Below are 15366 nucleotides of genomic sequence, written 5' to 3'. Positions count from 1 at the left end.
TCGGGGCATCTAATGCAGCAGTTTATTAACATCTTGAGTGTTCTCAAATCTTTATAAAAGTGAATAAATAATACATTAATATAGCATCACACAAATAACTTATATTTAAATTATTTCAATATCACATTGAGTGTTTAAATTATAGGAATATCATTTTTATTTAATGTATATAATAAGCTGCTTAACCTAAAGTCACGCTGTTCAGAGCAATAAGAATATCAGACCAAAGTATCAAGTCACAATTGCATCCATTGTTAGTGGTGGGGACCTAATGGGATACATATATTTTCACTTGTCTGTGTGAGGGAGGAAAAAGAATATGTGAAAATATTAATAAATTTAAAAGTGAAGTTAATTTATTAAAATGTGTAAGTAATAAAAATATTCTTATTATGTAAAAAAAATATATTTTACAAAATATGATAAAATCAAGATTTTATTTTGAATATTCTTTTGGATTAATCATAAAATTAAACTCCTTACAATATAATATATACAATGCAATGATTAAAACTAAAAAAAAATTAGTCCTATTTATAAATTAAAATAATTTAAAATTAAGTATAACTAAAATTTCATAATTATCCATAATTATGATCCAACTCTAACTTGAAATCATTATCATATACAAAATAGTTATTATCTTATGTACAATTACCAAAAAAATTAACTTAAACAATTTCAACACTCCCAAATATAATCTTCGTCAATTTGCACCCATAACTAAAATGCTTATCTAAAGTATATTTAGACTGTTGGTCCATATAAATACCATTGTCAATTCTCGTGCTTCAAAAGATGTTATACGTTTAATTGCCATAATTTTCAACTCTTAAAAGTTGTCATAACATGTGCTGTATCAATCTTCACTACAACAATTTTGGGTTTACGAGGCATTTAAAAATGCCTTAATATATAGTTTATTGGGGCATTTTAGCTATTAGGGCGCTAACAAAAGTGTCACATGTAATCGTGCCCTAAAAGTTTATTGAGACACTTACAAATGCTGTGTAAATCCACCAAGATATCTCCCCGCATTTTACATATAATGGCATTTAAAAATGCCTCGAAAATAACTATAAATTTATGCATGTAATGATATTTAAAAATGCCTCAAAAATAATTGTAAATTTATGCATGCAATGACATTCAAAAATGCCTTGAAAACAACTATAAATTTAAGCATGTAATGCCATTTAAAAATGCCTCAAAAATAACTATAAATTTAAACATGTAATGGCATTCAAAAATGCCTCGAAAACAACTATAAATTTAAGCATGTAATGGCATTCAAAAAATGTCTCGAAAACAATTATAAATTTAAGCATGTAATGGCATTCAAAAAATGCCTCGAAAATAATTATAAATTTAAGCATGTAATGGCATTCAAAAATGTCTCGAAAATAATTGTAAATTTAAGCGTCTGATGACATTTAAAAATGCCTCGAAAACAACTATAAATTTAAGCATTTTTTTTTCAAAAGAGATTGATCTGGTGAACAAATTTTTGAATTCTGAAATCTGATATCAACCAACATAGTCACAAATCTCTTCATCTAATTTAGTAATCCAAACCACATAATAAAACCACTTCACATATACATATACAAAACCAATACCTCCATGGTCTATGATTGATTTGTCAAAAAAAGAATTACTCCAAAAATCCATAAATCTAACAATTATTGTCATTTGTCATCCATTATAACACACACACAAAAAAAAAACTAATCTCCATGATCTATTGAACTATAATCACTTTCATCACGTTCAACCTACACAAAGAAAGTAAAAATATCTTAGTAAAATAGAAACAAAGTTTTTCTAAAGAAAGATGAAATCAACAATATAAAAGTATAATTGTACCAAGAACAATGGCCATGCAACATGTGTTCCAAGGGCATCTCCAATGGTTTCAAACATTCCATATCTTCTTATCAATTCTTCATCCCACTCTACTGCCACTTGAATATGTACCTGACACCAATTAGGTCCTAGTCGTGATCCACCAACCTCTGTGGATGTATCAATACTCCGGACAATTCCTTTTGCTACAATTTGAGTTGGGTCATTTATACTTTTCAAACAAATTCTATTTTGAATCTACCAACAAAATAACAATGGATAATACAAGTTCAATATCCAACAACATCCTCAACAAAAAAGTAACATATATAAAACAAAAATTTAAGTAGCATCACACTACTTGTAAAACTCATCATAAATAGAATAATGGAAAACAAAAGGAGAGAAAAAGAGAGATGAAACTAAATAGATAGAAAAGACCGTCGAATGGGTCAAAACCTAAAGTTACAATGTCCCAAACAACAATTTTAAGTCGTAATCCTCGAATGTGCATAACTACTACAATGAAGAAGATAGTAAGAAAATTACTCAAATTGGTTGGCGAGTTGAAGTTGGTGAAGAAAAACCCATATTGCTCTGAAGAGATGACACAAGATTAGAAGGGTTTGAAGATGGCATAGGATGACTATTACTAGGTGTTTCTCTATTTTCCATGCACATAGCTCTCAATTCTTGTAGCTGCTCATTCATATTCATGTATTGTTCCTTCATTATCTCCAATTCATTCTTATAACTCATAGCAAGCCTATGAGACGTTGCACGACTAGGTGTTGGACCATAAAGATCTGAAGGACAAACACCTAAGCCATACATACGTACATGCCCACCTTTCTCCTTTCCCATAACTTGAGAGTAACTATCATTTTCATTTCGGTCATTTCGTGGACCTTCTGGAGCATTAATAGTTACCTCACGCATTGCTTCCTACAAAAAAAAAAAAAATATATTCAAAGAATAAATATAAACAAATGGACAAATAAATTATTATTATTTTTATTTAACTATTACCATTGCTTGACTAGCTGCCTCATTTCTCGGAGTTTCACCTTTTGAGAACACTTAATGAACAAGGTAGAGCATGATGGGTAATAGCCAAGTTCCTTTTTTTGCATACAATGTAAATATTTATATATTATATAATAGTTAAACAAAGATATAAAATTGAATACTTCCAATCATGACAAATATAATTAATGAGAAACAAAAATAATATTTATTTCATTAAAATTCAATTATACATAGCATTTTGAAAGGAAGTAGAAGTTACCTTTTTCTCTGCCACTCTAGCGAAACTCATCTTACCGTTTCGGTGTACCATTTTTTGATGTCCTCGACTCACTTTATTCCTATCACTAACTCTCTAGAATACATGGCAAAGTTTGTAAGAGTAATTAATTGAAAAATACCACGAGTTAAAGTATAACTTTACACACACCTTTGATGCATCAGAATTCCAAAAAGTTACCAACTCCTTCCATCGGTCTTCAAGAACTCTTTCAGGAACATTTTTCATTTGTTCAACAAGAGATGCATTTGGATCATAATAGTTTGTTTTCATGAAAGATTTCCAATTTCTCCACTTTTTGGCGATGGATTTCAATATCCAATCCTATTGACCAGGAGGAAGTTGAAACTTTTCCAAAAAAAAAAGACAAATCAATTTGATAGAAGAATAAGTAAGAACAATGATATTATACAATATTGTTATAATATAAAGAACGAAGTACACCAATACCTGAACTTGGGTCAACATCTCTTTTTTATAAGTTTGAGGTACTTTGATCCAATTCTTATAATGTAATGGTGCGTATCTTCCATTGCGTGCTATAGTTTCCAAGAAGTGAGATAATTCACTTGATGACTTTTCATCAATAGGTTGCCCTAGGTCATTAAATTCAACTTGAATAGCCTCTTGCTTATCTCTAGCCCAAATTTTTCTCATAAATGTTGGCCCTTGTACATTCTTCTTGATACCATTGTCTATTCCAAAACATTATAGAAGTATAAAATGAAATGAGCAAAGCTGAATTAGAAAAGTTGATAGATTACCTGAGACTGTATTGGTTTGAGTGTTGCTTAAATCTCTTCTTGACTGGTTTGAGTCCAACCCATCAAACATACATCCAATTCTAGTCTTTGGTGCCATCAAGATGAATTTGTGTGAATGTAGCAATGCTCACTGTTATATAACAATGATTCTATGTACCAAACTAATGGAACAACACACAAATAGTATTTAGATAATTGAAATAGCTAATTAAGACAACACAATCTTGATATATAGTTTTCTATAATGAAAAATGAATTAATTGTGCATAAAACCCAAAGGAGAAAGCATTAAAAACTACAAACTCAATTTAGAAAAGCATAGAATTGAAAGTTGCACAAAGTTATAACATAAAAAAATAATAATGAACCATATCAACCATAAGCATCAAATTCGTCATGCTCCCTAGCCCATGTAATATCAACATTGATGTCACCATCTTGAATTTGAGGATTGTATGCATGGCTTTGCAGTTGAGTCTCTATATCATCCTCACATGAATTGACTTTTTGATCAAATTGGTCTCTAGGTGTGGTTCTTATTACAACATGCCAGTCTTTTTCTGTAGGGTCTTCCACATAAAACACTTGTTATGCTTGAGAAGCTAAAATAAATGGCTCATCTGTGGGCATGAGTCTAGTGAAATTGACTAAGGTGAAACCATCATCATTTTCTTTCTTTCCGTTTCTTTGAGAAACCCAATCACAATTGAATAGCGTCACTTTTTTACCACTGAGATAATCTAACTCTAAAATATCATTCAGAACTCCATAATATGTGACATCTCCTAATATGGGGTTGTTATCCCTCACACTAGCATAACTTTCTGTCTTGGCAGTAACAATAACCCCACTATTTTGAGTTTTTCTCTTTTCCTCAACTTCTTTCACACGAAATCTAAAACCATTAATAATAAAACCCTTGTACTTTCTTGCAACACAATTAGGACCTTGAGTAAGAGCTCGAAGCTCTTCAGATATATCCTCATTTCCAGCAGGAAACATTTCTCCAACCTAAATAAATGAAGGATCAGATTATGAAAACAAAAATAAATAAATAAATTAAAAAAATTGAAACCAAGGTTACGGAATAAAAACTTACTGTGTCACTAAACCATGAAGTAAATTCCTCGATGTGTTTAATAGCCCTTTGTCATTTAGAAAGACGAGGATATTGATTGTTTATTATAGTCTCATGTTGTCTATGCATATAGTAGAATATAAGGATACAAAAGAGCTATTTATACTCTATTAAAATTAATGAAAAATAATTATTGACTTACTGAATAAATTCTTGAATTGCGTCACAATTAAACAACACATATTTATGTGCCATTTCTAATGTTTCTCTATTTAAAACAACCATCTCTTCTTTTCCAAATGATTGTCCTTGCATTGCAAATATTGGTAACTCAACATTGCTAACATTTCTTTCATTAGAATTTCTACTTGGCCAATTGAATTTGGTTTCAGTGTCATCAAAATATCTAGAACAAAAGGTTAAACATTCATTTGCTAAATAACCTTCAGCAATGGAACCCTCTGGATGAGATCTGTTTCTTACATATGACTTTAATGTGGACAAGTACCTATAAGAAGCCCAATGATGAAAAAGTGATTATGTTTTCTTTCAAAGGAATGATATCTAAATAAAATTTGACAAATTAGAAGCAATGAGTATTACTTACCTCTCAATAGGATACATCCAACGATAATGCACAGGCCCAACAAGTTTAGCTTTTGTTGCTAAGTGAATCGGTAAATGCACCATAACATCAAAGAATGATGGAGGGAAAATCCTTTCTAGGTGATAAAGTATTAATGCAATTTGGTATTCCATTTGAACCAAATCAACAGAGTGGAGTGATTTCGAACAAAGATTTTTGACGTACTGGCATGATCAACATCCAAGAATCCTCGATGACCCATGTAACATGATTTCCCACTTTTTTGCAATCGTTCAGAACATGTATACTTATGACATGAGGGGTAAGCAAGCTTTCCTTTTGTGCTCCATCCAGATAAGTTAGCATAGGCAGGCAAGTCACTAATAGTCCACATAATAGTTGCACGCATTTTAAAATTTTCCTTAGTAGATACATCATATGTGTTTACCCCATCCCATAATTCCTTTAAGTCCTCTATCAAAGGTTGTAAGTATACATCAAGGTTATTTCCAGGTGGTGAAGGGCCAGGGATGAGCAACGATAACATGAGAAAAGGTTGTTTCATACACATCTAAGGAGGGAGGTTGTATGGCATTAGGATAACTGGCCAAGTACTATGAGTACTACTCATTGTCCTAAATGGGTTAAATCCATCACATACTAATCCAAGTCTAACATTACGTGGATCTTTAGAAAACTCAGGATGCTTGAAGTCAAAAGTCTGCCAAGATAGAGAATCTGCCGGGTGCCGCATGTATCCATCTTTAATTCGGTCCTCCTTATGCCATTTCATAAAGGAGGAAATTTTTGAAGACACGAATAGCCTTTGCAATCTTGGTTTCAATGGGAAATAGAATAATACCTTAGCAAGGATTTTTGTCTCACTTGTATCTATGCTCATTTCTCCATCATTTAATTTGCAACCTATTTGTAGGTATTTTGTATCTAGGAGTCTGACATTGATAACATTCTGTGGCTGTCTCATATTCCTTATGATAAAATATGCAATCATTTGGACATGCGTGGATTTTTCTACACTCAAGGCCAAGTCCCTTAAACACTTTCTTTGTCTTGTAGTAAGATTTTGGTAATTTGCCCCCCCTCAGGAAATGCATCCTTTAACAACTCCAATAACATTGAAAATGACTTGTTTGACCAATTTCCAAGACATTTAATGTGAAATAGGCGAACAAGAAATGATAACAATGAAAACTTACTCCCGGGGAAGAGTTCTTGTTTAGCTTCATGAAGCAACTTATAAAATGTCTCAGTCATTTCATTAGATTCTTCTACAATATTCATTGGGTCATCGTCATTTACATGTTCATTTGGGATGCCAAATGCATCATATAATAACTCATGCATCTCATCATTCATAAATAGGTCATTAGGAGCATGTGTTTCAGATCCCACAAATGATGAACCTTCTCCATGGGCTGTCCATTTTGTATATCCTTTAATAAACCCAAAGCATATCAAATGATCTTTTGCCTCTTACCTAGTTGCCCACAGTCCATTCCCACACTTCTTACATGGGCATGTTATTTTTCCATTGATATTTGCTTTAGCAAATGCCAAACTTAAGAATTCTTCCACTCCATCAATGTACCTTTTACTAACTCTATGTTCATTCATCCAATTTCTATCCATCATTTTCCTTTTCAAATAACAAGATTTCCAAAAAAGATATCTACAAAAAAAGACCAAGAAATTAAATAGGTTCAATACTAATGCTTCAGGAAACATAAAAAAATACCAAAAATGAAGGCTAGATAAGCATTTAGATCATAAATTGAAGCCCCCCCCCCCCACACACACACAAACACAAAATACATATATAGAGAGAGATATGTATATATATCAACAACAATTTTGCAAGTAAAAAAAAAGGCTGCTCTCAGCTAGCAGCCAGCTAGCTTCTCTCTCTCTATATATAAATATATATATGTATATGTATATATATTAGCTAGAGAGAGCACTAGCAGAGCGTGGCAGTGTGTGTCTCTCTTTTAAATATAGCTTTTTCTTTGCCATTTTCCTGTCAAACTATTTTTCATCCAAATTACATCAACCAATACATGATATTTTCACACACTCTTTCTATCTCCAAGTTATATATATCTAATATATATTTTCAGTTTGTTACTTTACTTCCAGTTGTCTTTTTCTCTCTTAGAATTGTTTTTGGGTCTAGCATGAATTGACTGAATTTTTTATTATTTTATAAAAAAACACTTGATTATTAGGTATAAATTGCTTTGATATCCCCCTCCCACTGCTCCATGACAAGGAATGGGTTTCTAAAGTAATTGAAAGTGGGAGCCATAATACCCAACTACCAATGCTTCAGGAAACGTTGAAAAAGATACATAAATGAAGGCTAAAAAAACATTTAGATCATAAATTAAAGGCCTGGCCACACACACACACACAATACATATATAAACATATATAACTTCAAAACATAAACTCACTATGAGATGGAAGAGAGGTTGCGAACTACTTGGAAGAGGCAGCAGTCGCGTTGAGGTAGCAGGAGGCTGCGGCAATGGCGTTGAGGTAGCAAGGACGTGGCGGAGACGACGTTGAGGCAGCAAGGACAAGGCGACGTCGGCGTTGAGACAGTAAGGACGCGACGACGGCGGACGTTGAGGCAGTAAGGATGCGGCGACGATGACTTTGAGGGAGCAAGCATGTGACATCGGCAATGTTGAGGGAGTTGGTGAAAGCTGCAATTTGCTTGAGGAAGATAGGAAATAGGGATTTGGCAAGGGGAAAGGGAAGAGGCGGGGGAATCTCCCACCACTGGTTTTGCATGTTTTTTATATATATATAGTTTTTTTATTTAGTTGTTATATATATATATTGTTTTTTTATTTAGTTGTTATATATATATATTTTTTATTTAGTTGTTAAATAAAATAAAATAAATTATGAAAATAATATTAATAATTATTTGATTGATAAAAATAAAATAATTTCAGATTATGATAACTGTTAAAATAGTTTAAATTATTATAATTATTAAATAATTTAAATAATAATTTATGATAATAATTTAAAATATGATAATAAAATAATTTAAATTATTGTATTAAATTAATATTTATTTAAAAATTTTGAATCCATATATATAGCTTTGTTTCACATAAGGGTGCGTAAACGATCGGTTTGGTTATCGAATCGATCAAAAAGTAATAATGAAAATAATTGAACTGTATGTAATAATCAAATCGAATCGACCGACAAACCCCAAATAATCTAACTAACCAAAATTGAATAATTAACCAAACAAAATTTGTAAAAACTGAACCGGACCAAGAATTGAACTTTCCCACATAATAACCAAACAAATTAAACTAAAGTTCGGCCTTACTGTTGTTGTCGGCCACCTAACGGGGTGGCGATTCCAATGATCAGAATTGATCATTGGATTCCCCTAACCATAGTGGTTCATTTGCCCAAAAAGAAAAACTGATCTAATGGTTAGACGGAGACGAAGATGAAGGGACAAGTGAATCGGAGACGAACGAAGTGCCTCAAACCACAATGTGGTTCATATTCTAATGGTTAGCGGTTCGATTTGTTCTATTAACCGACCAATAAAGACCAAATCAATAAAAATTAACCCAAAATTTTTGCCAAAAATAATTGAATCACTAATCGACACCTAAATAATTAAACCAAACCGGCTGGTCGGTCGATTCAATTAGTTCAATCTAACTGAATCTCTACACACTACTAGTTCCACACTTCAAAATTTGTCTTATTAGAATTATTTTATTAGATTTCTTTACTAGGGCACCTCATAAAAGTGTCTCATTAGAATTATTTTATTGGGGCACCTTAAAAATTTTGTCTTATTAGATTTTTCTATTAGGGCATTTCATCAAAGTGTCTCATTACAATTATTTTATAGGGGCACTTTAAAAATTCTGCCCTATTAGATTTTTTTATTAGGACACTTTATTAAAGTGTCTCATTAGAATTATTTTATAGAGGCAGTTTAAAAATTTTGCCCTATTAGATTTCTCTATTAGGGCATTTCATTAAAGTGTCTCATTAGAATTATTTTATAGAGGCACTTTAAAAATTTTGCCCTATTAGATTTTTTTATTAGGGCATTTCATTAAGAGTGTCTCATTAGCGTTATTTTATTGGGGCACTTCAAAAATTATGCCCTAATAGAATTTTCTATTAGGGCACTTTATTGCTGTGCCTCATTAGAATTATTTTATTAGGGCATTTTTTTAAATTGTGCCTCAAAATAGTATTTTATAGGGCATTTTTTAAAACATGTCCTAAAAAAAATGCCTCAATAAGTGTTTTCTATTGTAGTGCTTCTAGAACTTTTGTTCACTTTTCTATCTTCCTACCTTCCACCTTGTATGAGACTAGTTGTCTATTCTTCAATTTTAGAGCACGATCCAAAACTTTGTCTTTTATGAGAGTGTTCATCTTTCTATCCATAGTAACATATTATTTCTTCACTCTTTTTGCTTTATTAAAGCAAGTAGGCTTATGTTCACCAAGTGAGTTAGCAAAATAGCAAGCATAAGTATTTACAAAGTTCTCATCTCTATACAACAAAAGGTTTAAAAATATCCCTTTTTGGACATTGATTTTTTGCCATATCCGATGCATGTCCTTTGTTATTTTTCCTCAAGCTTGAGGCTACTAGCACTCCCTATTTTTTCGTACTCCTCTACTAAAAAAGTAGTACCTAAAGTTGATGAGATACTTGACGTATCCAACTATACCTAATTTGATTTCCCCAGTCAAGTGGAATTTCGTTAGGAAGCAATGGAAAAGTTTGTCCATTGGTGGCAAGTTGGTATTCTCTCTCTTTGGAACGTTGAAGAGGTAGTGACAGTTTCCTCAAATATGGCTTTTTCTCCAGCTTGTGGTGCTCTATAACACAGATGTGGGTAGTGAGTGGCTGCATCAACAATGGTAGCAATGGCATTGACTTAAGTAGGTAGCTACTTCTCATTGCACTTTTTCTTCACAAACAATCAACTTTGGTGGCTTTATCCCCTCCTATACATTGTGCTTTTTATGGGTTTGGTTTTCAGTGAACCCAATGGGTCTATCTAGACCCAACCCATCTAAAATGTAGGTTTGATGGGTCTAGGTTTAATGGGTTTAGTCCAAGTCCATTATTAATGTATCCAAATCTCATGAATTTGGTACAGGTTGAGTTTGAGCCAGAATTAATCTATTGACAAGCTTATACTATCAGTACCCTAATCTTGGATGCATGAATCACATGTCTGGAAGAAGTTATTTGTTCCAAAATAATTAATCAGAAATAGGTCCAATTTTGATGGTTCTAACTCGAACCGAACCTATTTGCAACCCTACTTTGTTCTATCCCAAGTCTAGAAAAAAAAAAAAAAAAAAAAAAAAAACCAAGAATGTTTTGGCCTCAAGGGGCTCATACAAACCCCTAAATGGAATCATTCTACTTCCATCCGTCATCATTTTAGGAAATCTTGAAAGAGTTCCATCTTTCTCTTTAACAATGGATAATAATTGTTGTGGATAGAAAGCAATGGTTCTAGCTTCATTACCAAGTATTTTTATAAACTAATGCTCCACTTTGCAATCACCTTTAACCTAGCCCTATATCCCTCTTACATATCTGGAACTTCCTTTTGCACGCTCAACTTCAGATCCTACTATGGCGAGTAGTCTCTAAAATTCTCCCTACCAAGGATGTACTATTCATCCACTACCTCGATAGCAAAAGGGAGCCCTGTTAGAGACGTATCTAATAGTCATCCACTACCTCAATAGCAAAATCAATTTGGTACGATGTCTTTGACACCAAGTGAGAGATGCACAATCCTAGTTAACCCTTCTATTAATTAAGTGTAAACACAGCCTTATTGATAGTCTTAATTGACCAATCATAGTAGATTGGAGCTAATTGAGAGAGTTGGCATTAACAATCTAATCTCCTTAATCTGAAATCCATGGATGAGCACCTTGCCATCATCCGGGAACAATTGTTCATTCCAATTGATGACAAGAATCCCAGCTGTTGGTTTTATAGCCCAACCTACTTCTCGGTTAAACACCAGATCAAGTGTAAAAACGAAACAGAAATCGAAAGATTACAACCACAACTCTCACACACAAAATATCAACACATCGAGTTACATGTTCGGATCAAAATAGATCCTACTCACGGCAAAGGCTTCGCCTTTAGTCAATTCACTAAAATCTCAAGATTACAATCGGAATACAAGATCACAACTAAAGTAAAAACAGTATTACAAAAAGAGAAAACTGAAACAGAATACAAAAATAAGAACAAGGGCTAGTTCTGTTCAGACCAATCCCACGATCAAGTCAAGTATCCATTTTATCTGATTTCTACCAATCTCACATGGCTCAGGTGATTAAACCACAAAAGAGATTACACAATACCTTTGCTTACTGGATGATCTTACCATAGAACTAAAAAACACCGATCGATCAAGAGAAGGATTCACGAGAAAAGTGTCTCGCTTCAAGCACCGATTATGGTTTTAGAAAATGAGCGAGAGAGAACAATCTGGAGATTAGGGTAGCATCAAAGACCTTTTATAGCACCATCAATGGGACTGGAAATGGGTTGGGCCAGCTAACGCAACACGAATGGAAGCATATGAATATGGGCTTGCCCCATAACATATATCAGCCCAAATAAACTTGGCCCACATGATAATCAACAGAATATATACAACATTTAAATTCAATTCAAATGAATGATAAATGTAACTCAATTTCATATAAAAACATGCAATCAGATTGTATATCAAAATATAAATGATAAAACATTTAATGTATTTTGAATCACATATAAATCAACAAATTCCACCTTGATTCAATAATGGATTAAATAGTGGATTTATGACTAGAGACCCCTGCATGTCTTCCACAGCTACATTGGAAGAACATTGAACAAATCTAAGGCTTGCTCAAATTTAGCTACAGGAATAGACTTAGTTAACATATCCGCTGGATTTGTTATTGTAGAAATCTTTTCTACCTTAATTTACCCTTTGGATATAATATCCCTAACAAAGTGAAGACGCACATCTATGTGCTTGGTTCTCTCATGAAACACACTGTTCTTTGAGAGATGAATGGCACTTTGAGAATCTCAAAATACCCTAGGGATTTGGTCACCTAGACCTAACTCTCTAACTATTCCTTGGAACCAAATTGCCTCTTTTATGGCTTCTGTTAAGGCAACATATTCTGCCTCAGTGATTGATAAAGCCACTATGTGCTGGAGATTAGATTTCCAGCTTACCACATTTCCACCTATAGTGAAAATATTTCCAGACAATGACCTTCTCTTATCTAAATCAGCTACAAAATCAGAATCACAATAGCCTTGAATGCAACTAGACTTTTCAGTGTTAGAACTACACACTAAACCCTTATCCATTAACCCCTTTAGATACCTAAGAATCCACTTAACAGCTGACCAATGCTTTTTAGATGGGTTGCTCATGAATCTATTCACTAGATTGACTCCATAGGCTATGTCAGGTCTGGTTCCTATCATGGTATACATTAGGCTTCCCATTGCATTAGAGTAGGGGACCTTCTTCATATATTCAGCTTCTTCCTTTAGGTAAACCATCTTTTACAGCATGAAGCTTAAAGTGTGGGAGAATAGGGGTTGAGACAGCTTTGCAGCCTTCCATATCAAAGAGATTTATTACTTTCTTTCGATAACCAGATTGGGACAATGTTAAAGTACCTCTTTTTCTATCTCTATTAATGTCTATTCCCAAAATGCGCCTAGCTGCACCTAGAGTTTTCATTTCAAATTTTGATTTAATGGCTTGGGTCAATTTATTTATTTCTCCATTTTCCTTACATGCTATAAGCATATCATTTACATATATAAGGAGATATATAAATAGCTTTAAGGAAAGCTATTTAAAGTAAACACAATAGTCAAAATTACATCTTGTGTAATTTTCTTTGAGCATAAACTCATCAAACCTCCTATACCATTGTCTAGGAGACTGCTTAAGACCATAGAGGGACCTTTGCAACAAACAAACTTTGTTCTCTTTTCTTTCTTCTATGAAACCTATAAGTTGGTCCATATATATCATATCTTCTAGGTTTCCATGTAGAAAGGTAGTCTTGACATCTAATTGTTCAAGCTCTAAATCATGTAAAGTTACTAAGGCCAAGACTAATCTTATTGAGGTATGTTTTACTATAGGGGAGAACACTTCATGGTAATCTATGCCCTCTCTTTGGGAAAATCCCTTAGCTACTACCCTTGCCTTAAATCTGGCTGGTTTTACATCTGGAATACGTGGCTTCATTTTATATATCCACTTGCAGCCTATAACCTTTTAGTATTTAGGTTTATTTACAAGTATCTAGGTATTGTTCTTTTCGAGAGATTCCATCTCTTCCTTTATTGCCTTTAACCAGTTAGTTCTATACCTGTTAGAGCAAGCTTCTTGATAACTAACAGGTTCATTATACTCAATTGAATCTCCAATGTTAAGAGCATAGGCAATAACATCTGCATGGGCATACCTTGCACGTGGTTTTATTTCTCTCCTCACTCTATCCCTAGATAAGATATAATCATCCAAATCAGGAATAGCTTCAACTGAACCCTCATTCTCTTCAATCTCTATTTCAGATTCAACATTTTCTGGAGAATTAGAAAGTTGAGGACTTTCTAAATTAGGCTCCACTATCATATCATTCAGACTGTTCTTTTCCACCTCAAACTGAAAAGTTTCAGTTTGGTCTGCCTTAGAATTTTCCACCTTATTTGGCATAGAGTATTCTAATTCTTTGAATACTACATCCCTGTTGATGACCGTCTTCTTTTCATCAATCAACCATATCTTATATCCTTTTACCCCTTGAGGATATCCTAAGAATACACCTTTTTGGCTCTAGGGTCTAGTTTCCCTTCTTTTTTATGGACATATTAAATACATCCAAATGGTCTAATGAAGGTAATTTGCCACTCCATAACTGTTCTGGAGTCTTAAAGTGTAATACCCAGGAAATTATTAAGGGTATAAATGATATTTGATGAAGGGTATAACTGGAATGATCAAAAGAATGAGGCTTTAGGGTACACTATCGCAGTCTTAAGCGACTGAATCAATCAGAGGGAGTACCCCGGACCCTCGATAGCCAAGGAAAATTGTATAGTATCAACAAGTGATTCGAACTATGATTTTTAGTGATGAAATAAGTGGGATCGGGAACAGTTTTTGGTACAGCTAAAAATGCAACTGCAAATTAGGCTTAGAAACCGAATTGATATAGGAGACTTCCGGGAAGTCAACAGAAGCCTGAGGGGGCTCCGGTTTTTAATAAGAAACAACCCTTCAGCAGTTTTGGGATGAAACAATAGCCCGATGAGGACTCTAGGGCGAAATCGTCATTATCAAGTAACTTTGAAATTATTAAATTTGCGTTTTCGGTACTATAATACAAATTAATTTGAGGTTTAAAGATGCAATTACAATTAGAGATTTACCCAAGTGAAATTAAGATGGAAATTAGGGGGTTAATGTGTAATTTCTTTATATTAATAGTGTAATATATATATAATACGCATATACGTGTGTGCGTGGTGGCTGGTTTATGCGAAGCTTCTGGGAAAGCTTCATGGCCGAAATTCCTTGGAGTAGTGGCCAAGTCTTGACGCAAGTAAGAGTAAGGAGTGGTGGCCAAGGCAATTGAGTCGGTGCTTGGCCTATAAATAGAAGAGAAATGAAGGAAGAATGGAAAT

General features: G+C 33.4%; 1 protein-coding gene across 4 annotated transcripts; it reads right to left on the bottom strand.

Moving 5' to 3' along the window:
- Window positions 1-1585: 1585 nt before the first annotated feature.
- LOC127812645 (uncharacterized) lies at window positions 1586-8363 on the bottom strand. Of its 4 annotated transcripts, none has more exons than XR_008025970.1 (4): window positions 3134-8363; window positions 2395-2966; window positions 1867-2051; window positions 1594-1775 (listed from the first exon to the last, which is right to left on the bottom strand). XR_008025970.1 is itself a non-coding variant. In XM_052353133.1 (2 exons), the coding sequence occupies exons 1-2, from the start codon at window positions 8279-8281 to the stop codon at window positions 4504-4506; spliced, it is 651 nt and encodes a 216-aa protein (XP_052209093.1). In that variant the 5' UTR covers window positions 8282-8363; the 3' UTR covers window positions 2060-4503. The 4 variants fall into 4 exon arrangements, 1 of the variants encoding a protein (XP_052209093.1); XR_008025969.1 differs by having other exon boundaries at window positions 1600-1775; window positions 2395-4076; window positions 8054-8363; XR_008025968.1 differs by having other exon boundaries at window positions 1586-1775; window positions 1867-1977; window positions 2395-8363.
- Window positions 8364-15366: the final 7003 nt, after the last annotated feature.

The sequence above is a fragment of the Diospyros lotus genome, chromosome 11, assembly GCF_014633365.1.
Source record: "Diospyros lotus cultivar Yz01 chromosome 11, ASM1463336v1, whole genome shotgun sequence".
Taxonomy (NCBI): Eukaryota; Viridiplantae; Streptophyta; class Magnoliopsida; order Ericales; family Ebenaceae; genus Diospyros; species Diospyros lotus.
Note: the sequence above shows the minus strand (reverse complement) of the source record. Positions and strands in the feature narration are given on the sequence as shown.

Bases quoted from the DNA above. Each gene is read 5' to 3' on its own strand.
- LOC127812645 (XM_052353133.1), bottom strand. From the start codon at position 8,281: ATGTCACATGCTTGCTCCCTCAAAGTCATCGTCGCCGCATCCTTACTG. The intron at 4,927-8,053 runs GTGAGTTTATGT...TCATTTATTTAG, and splicing joins AACCTCTCTTCCATCTCATA to GTTGGAGAAATGTTTCCTGC.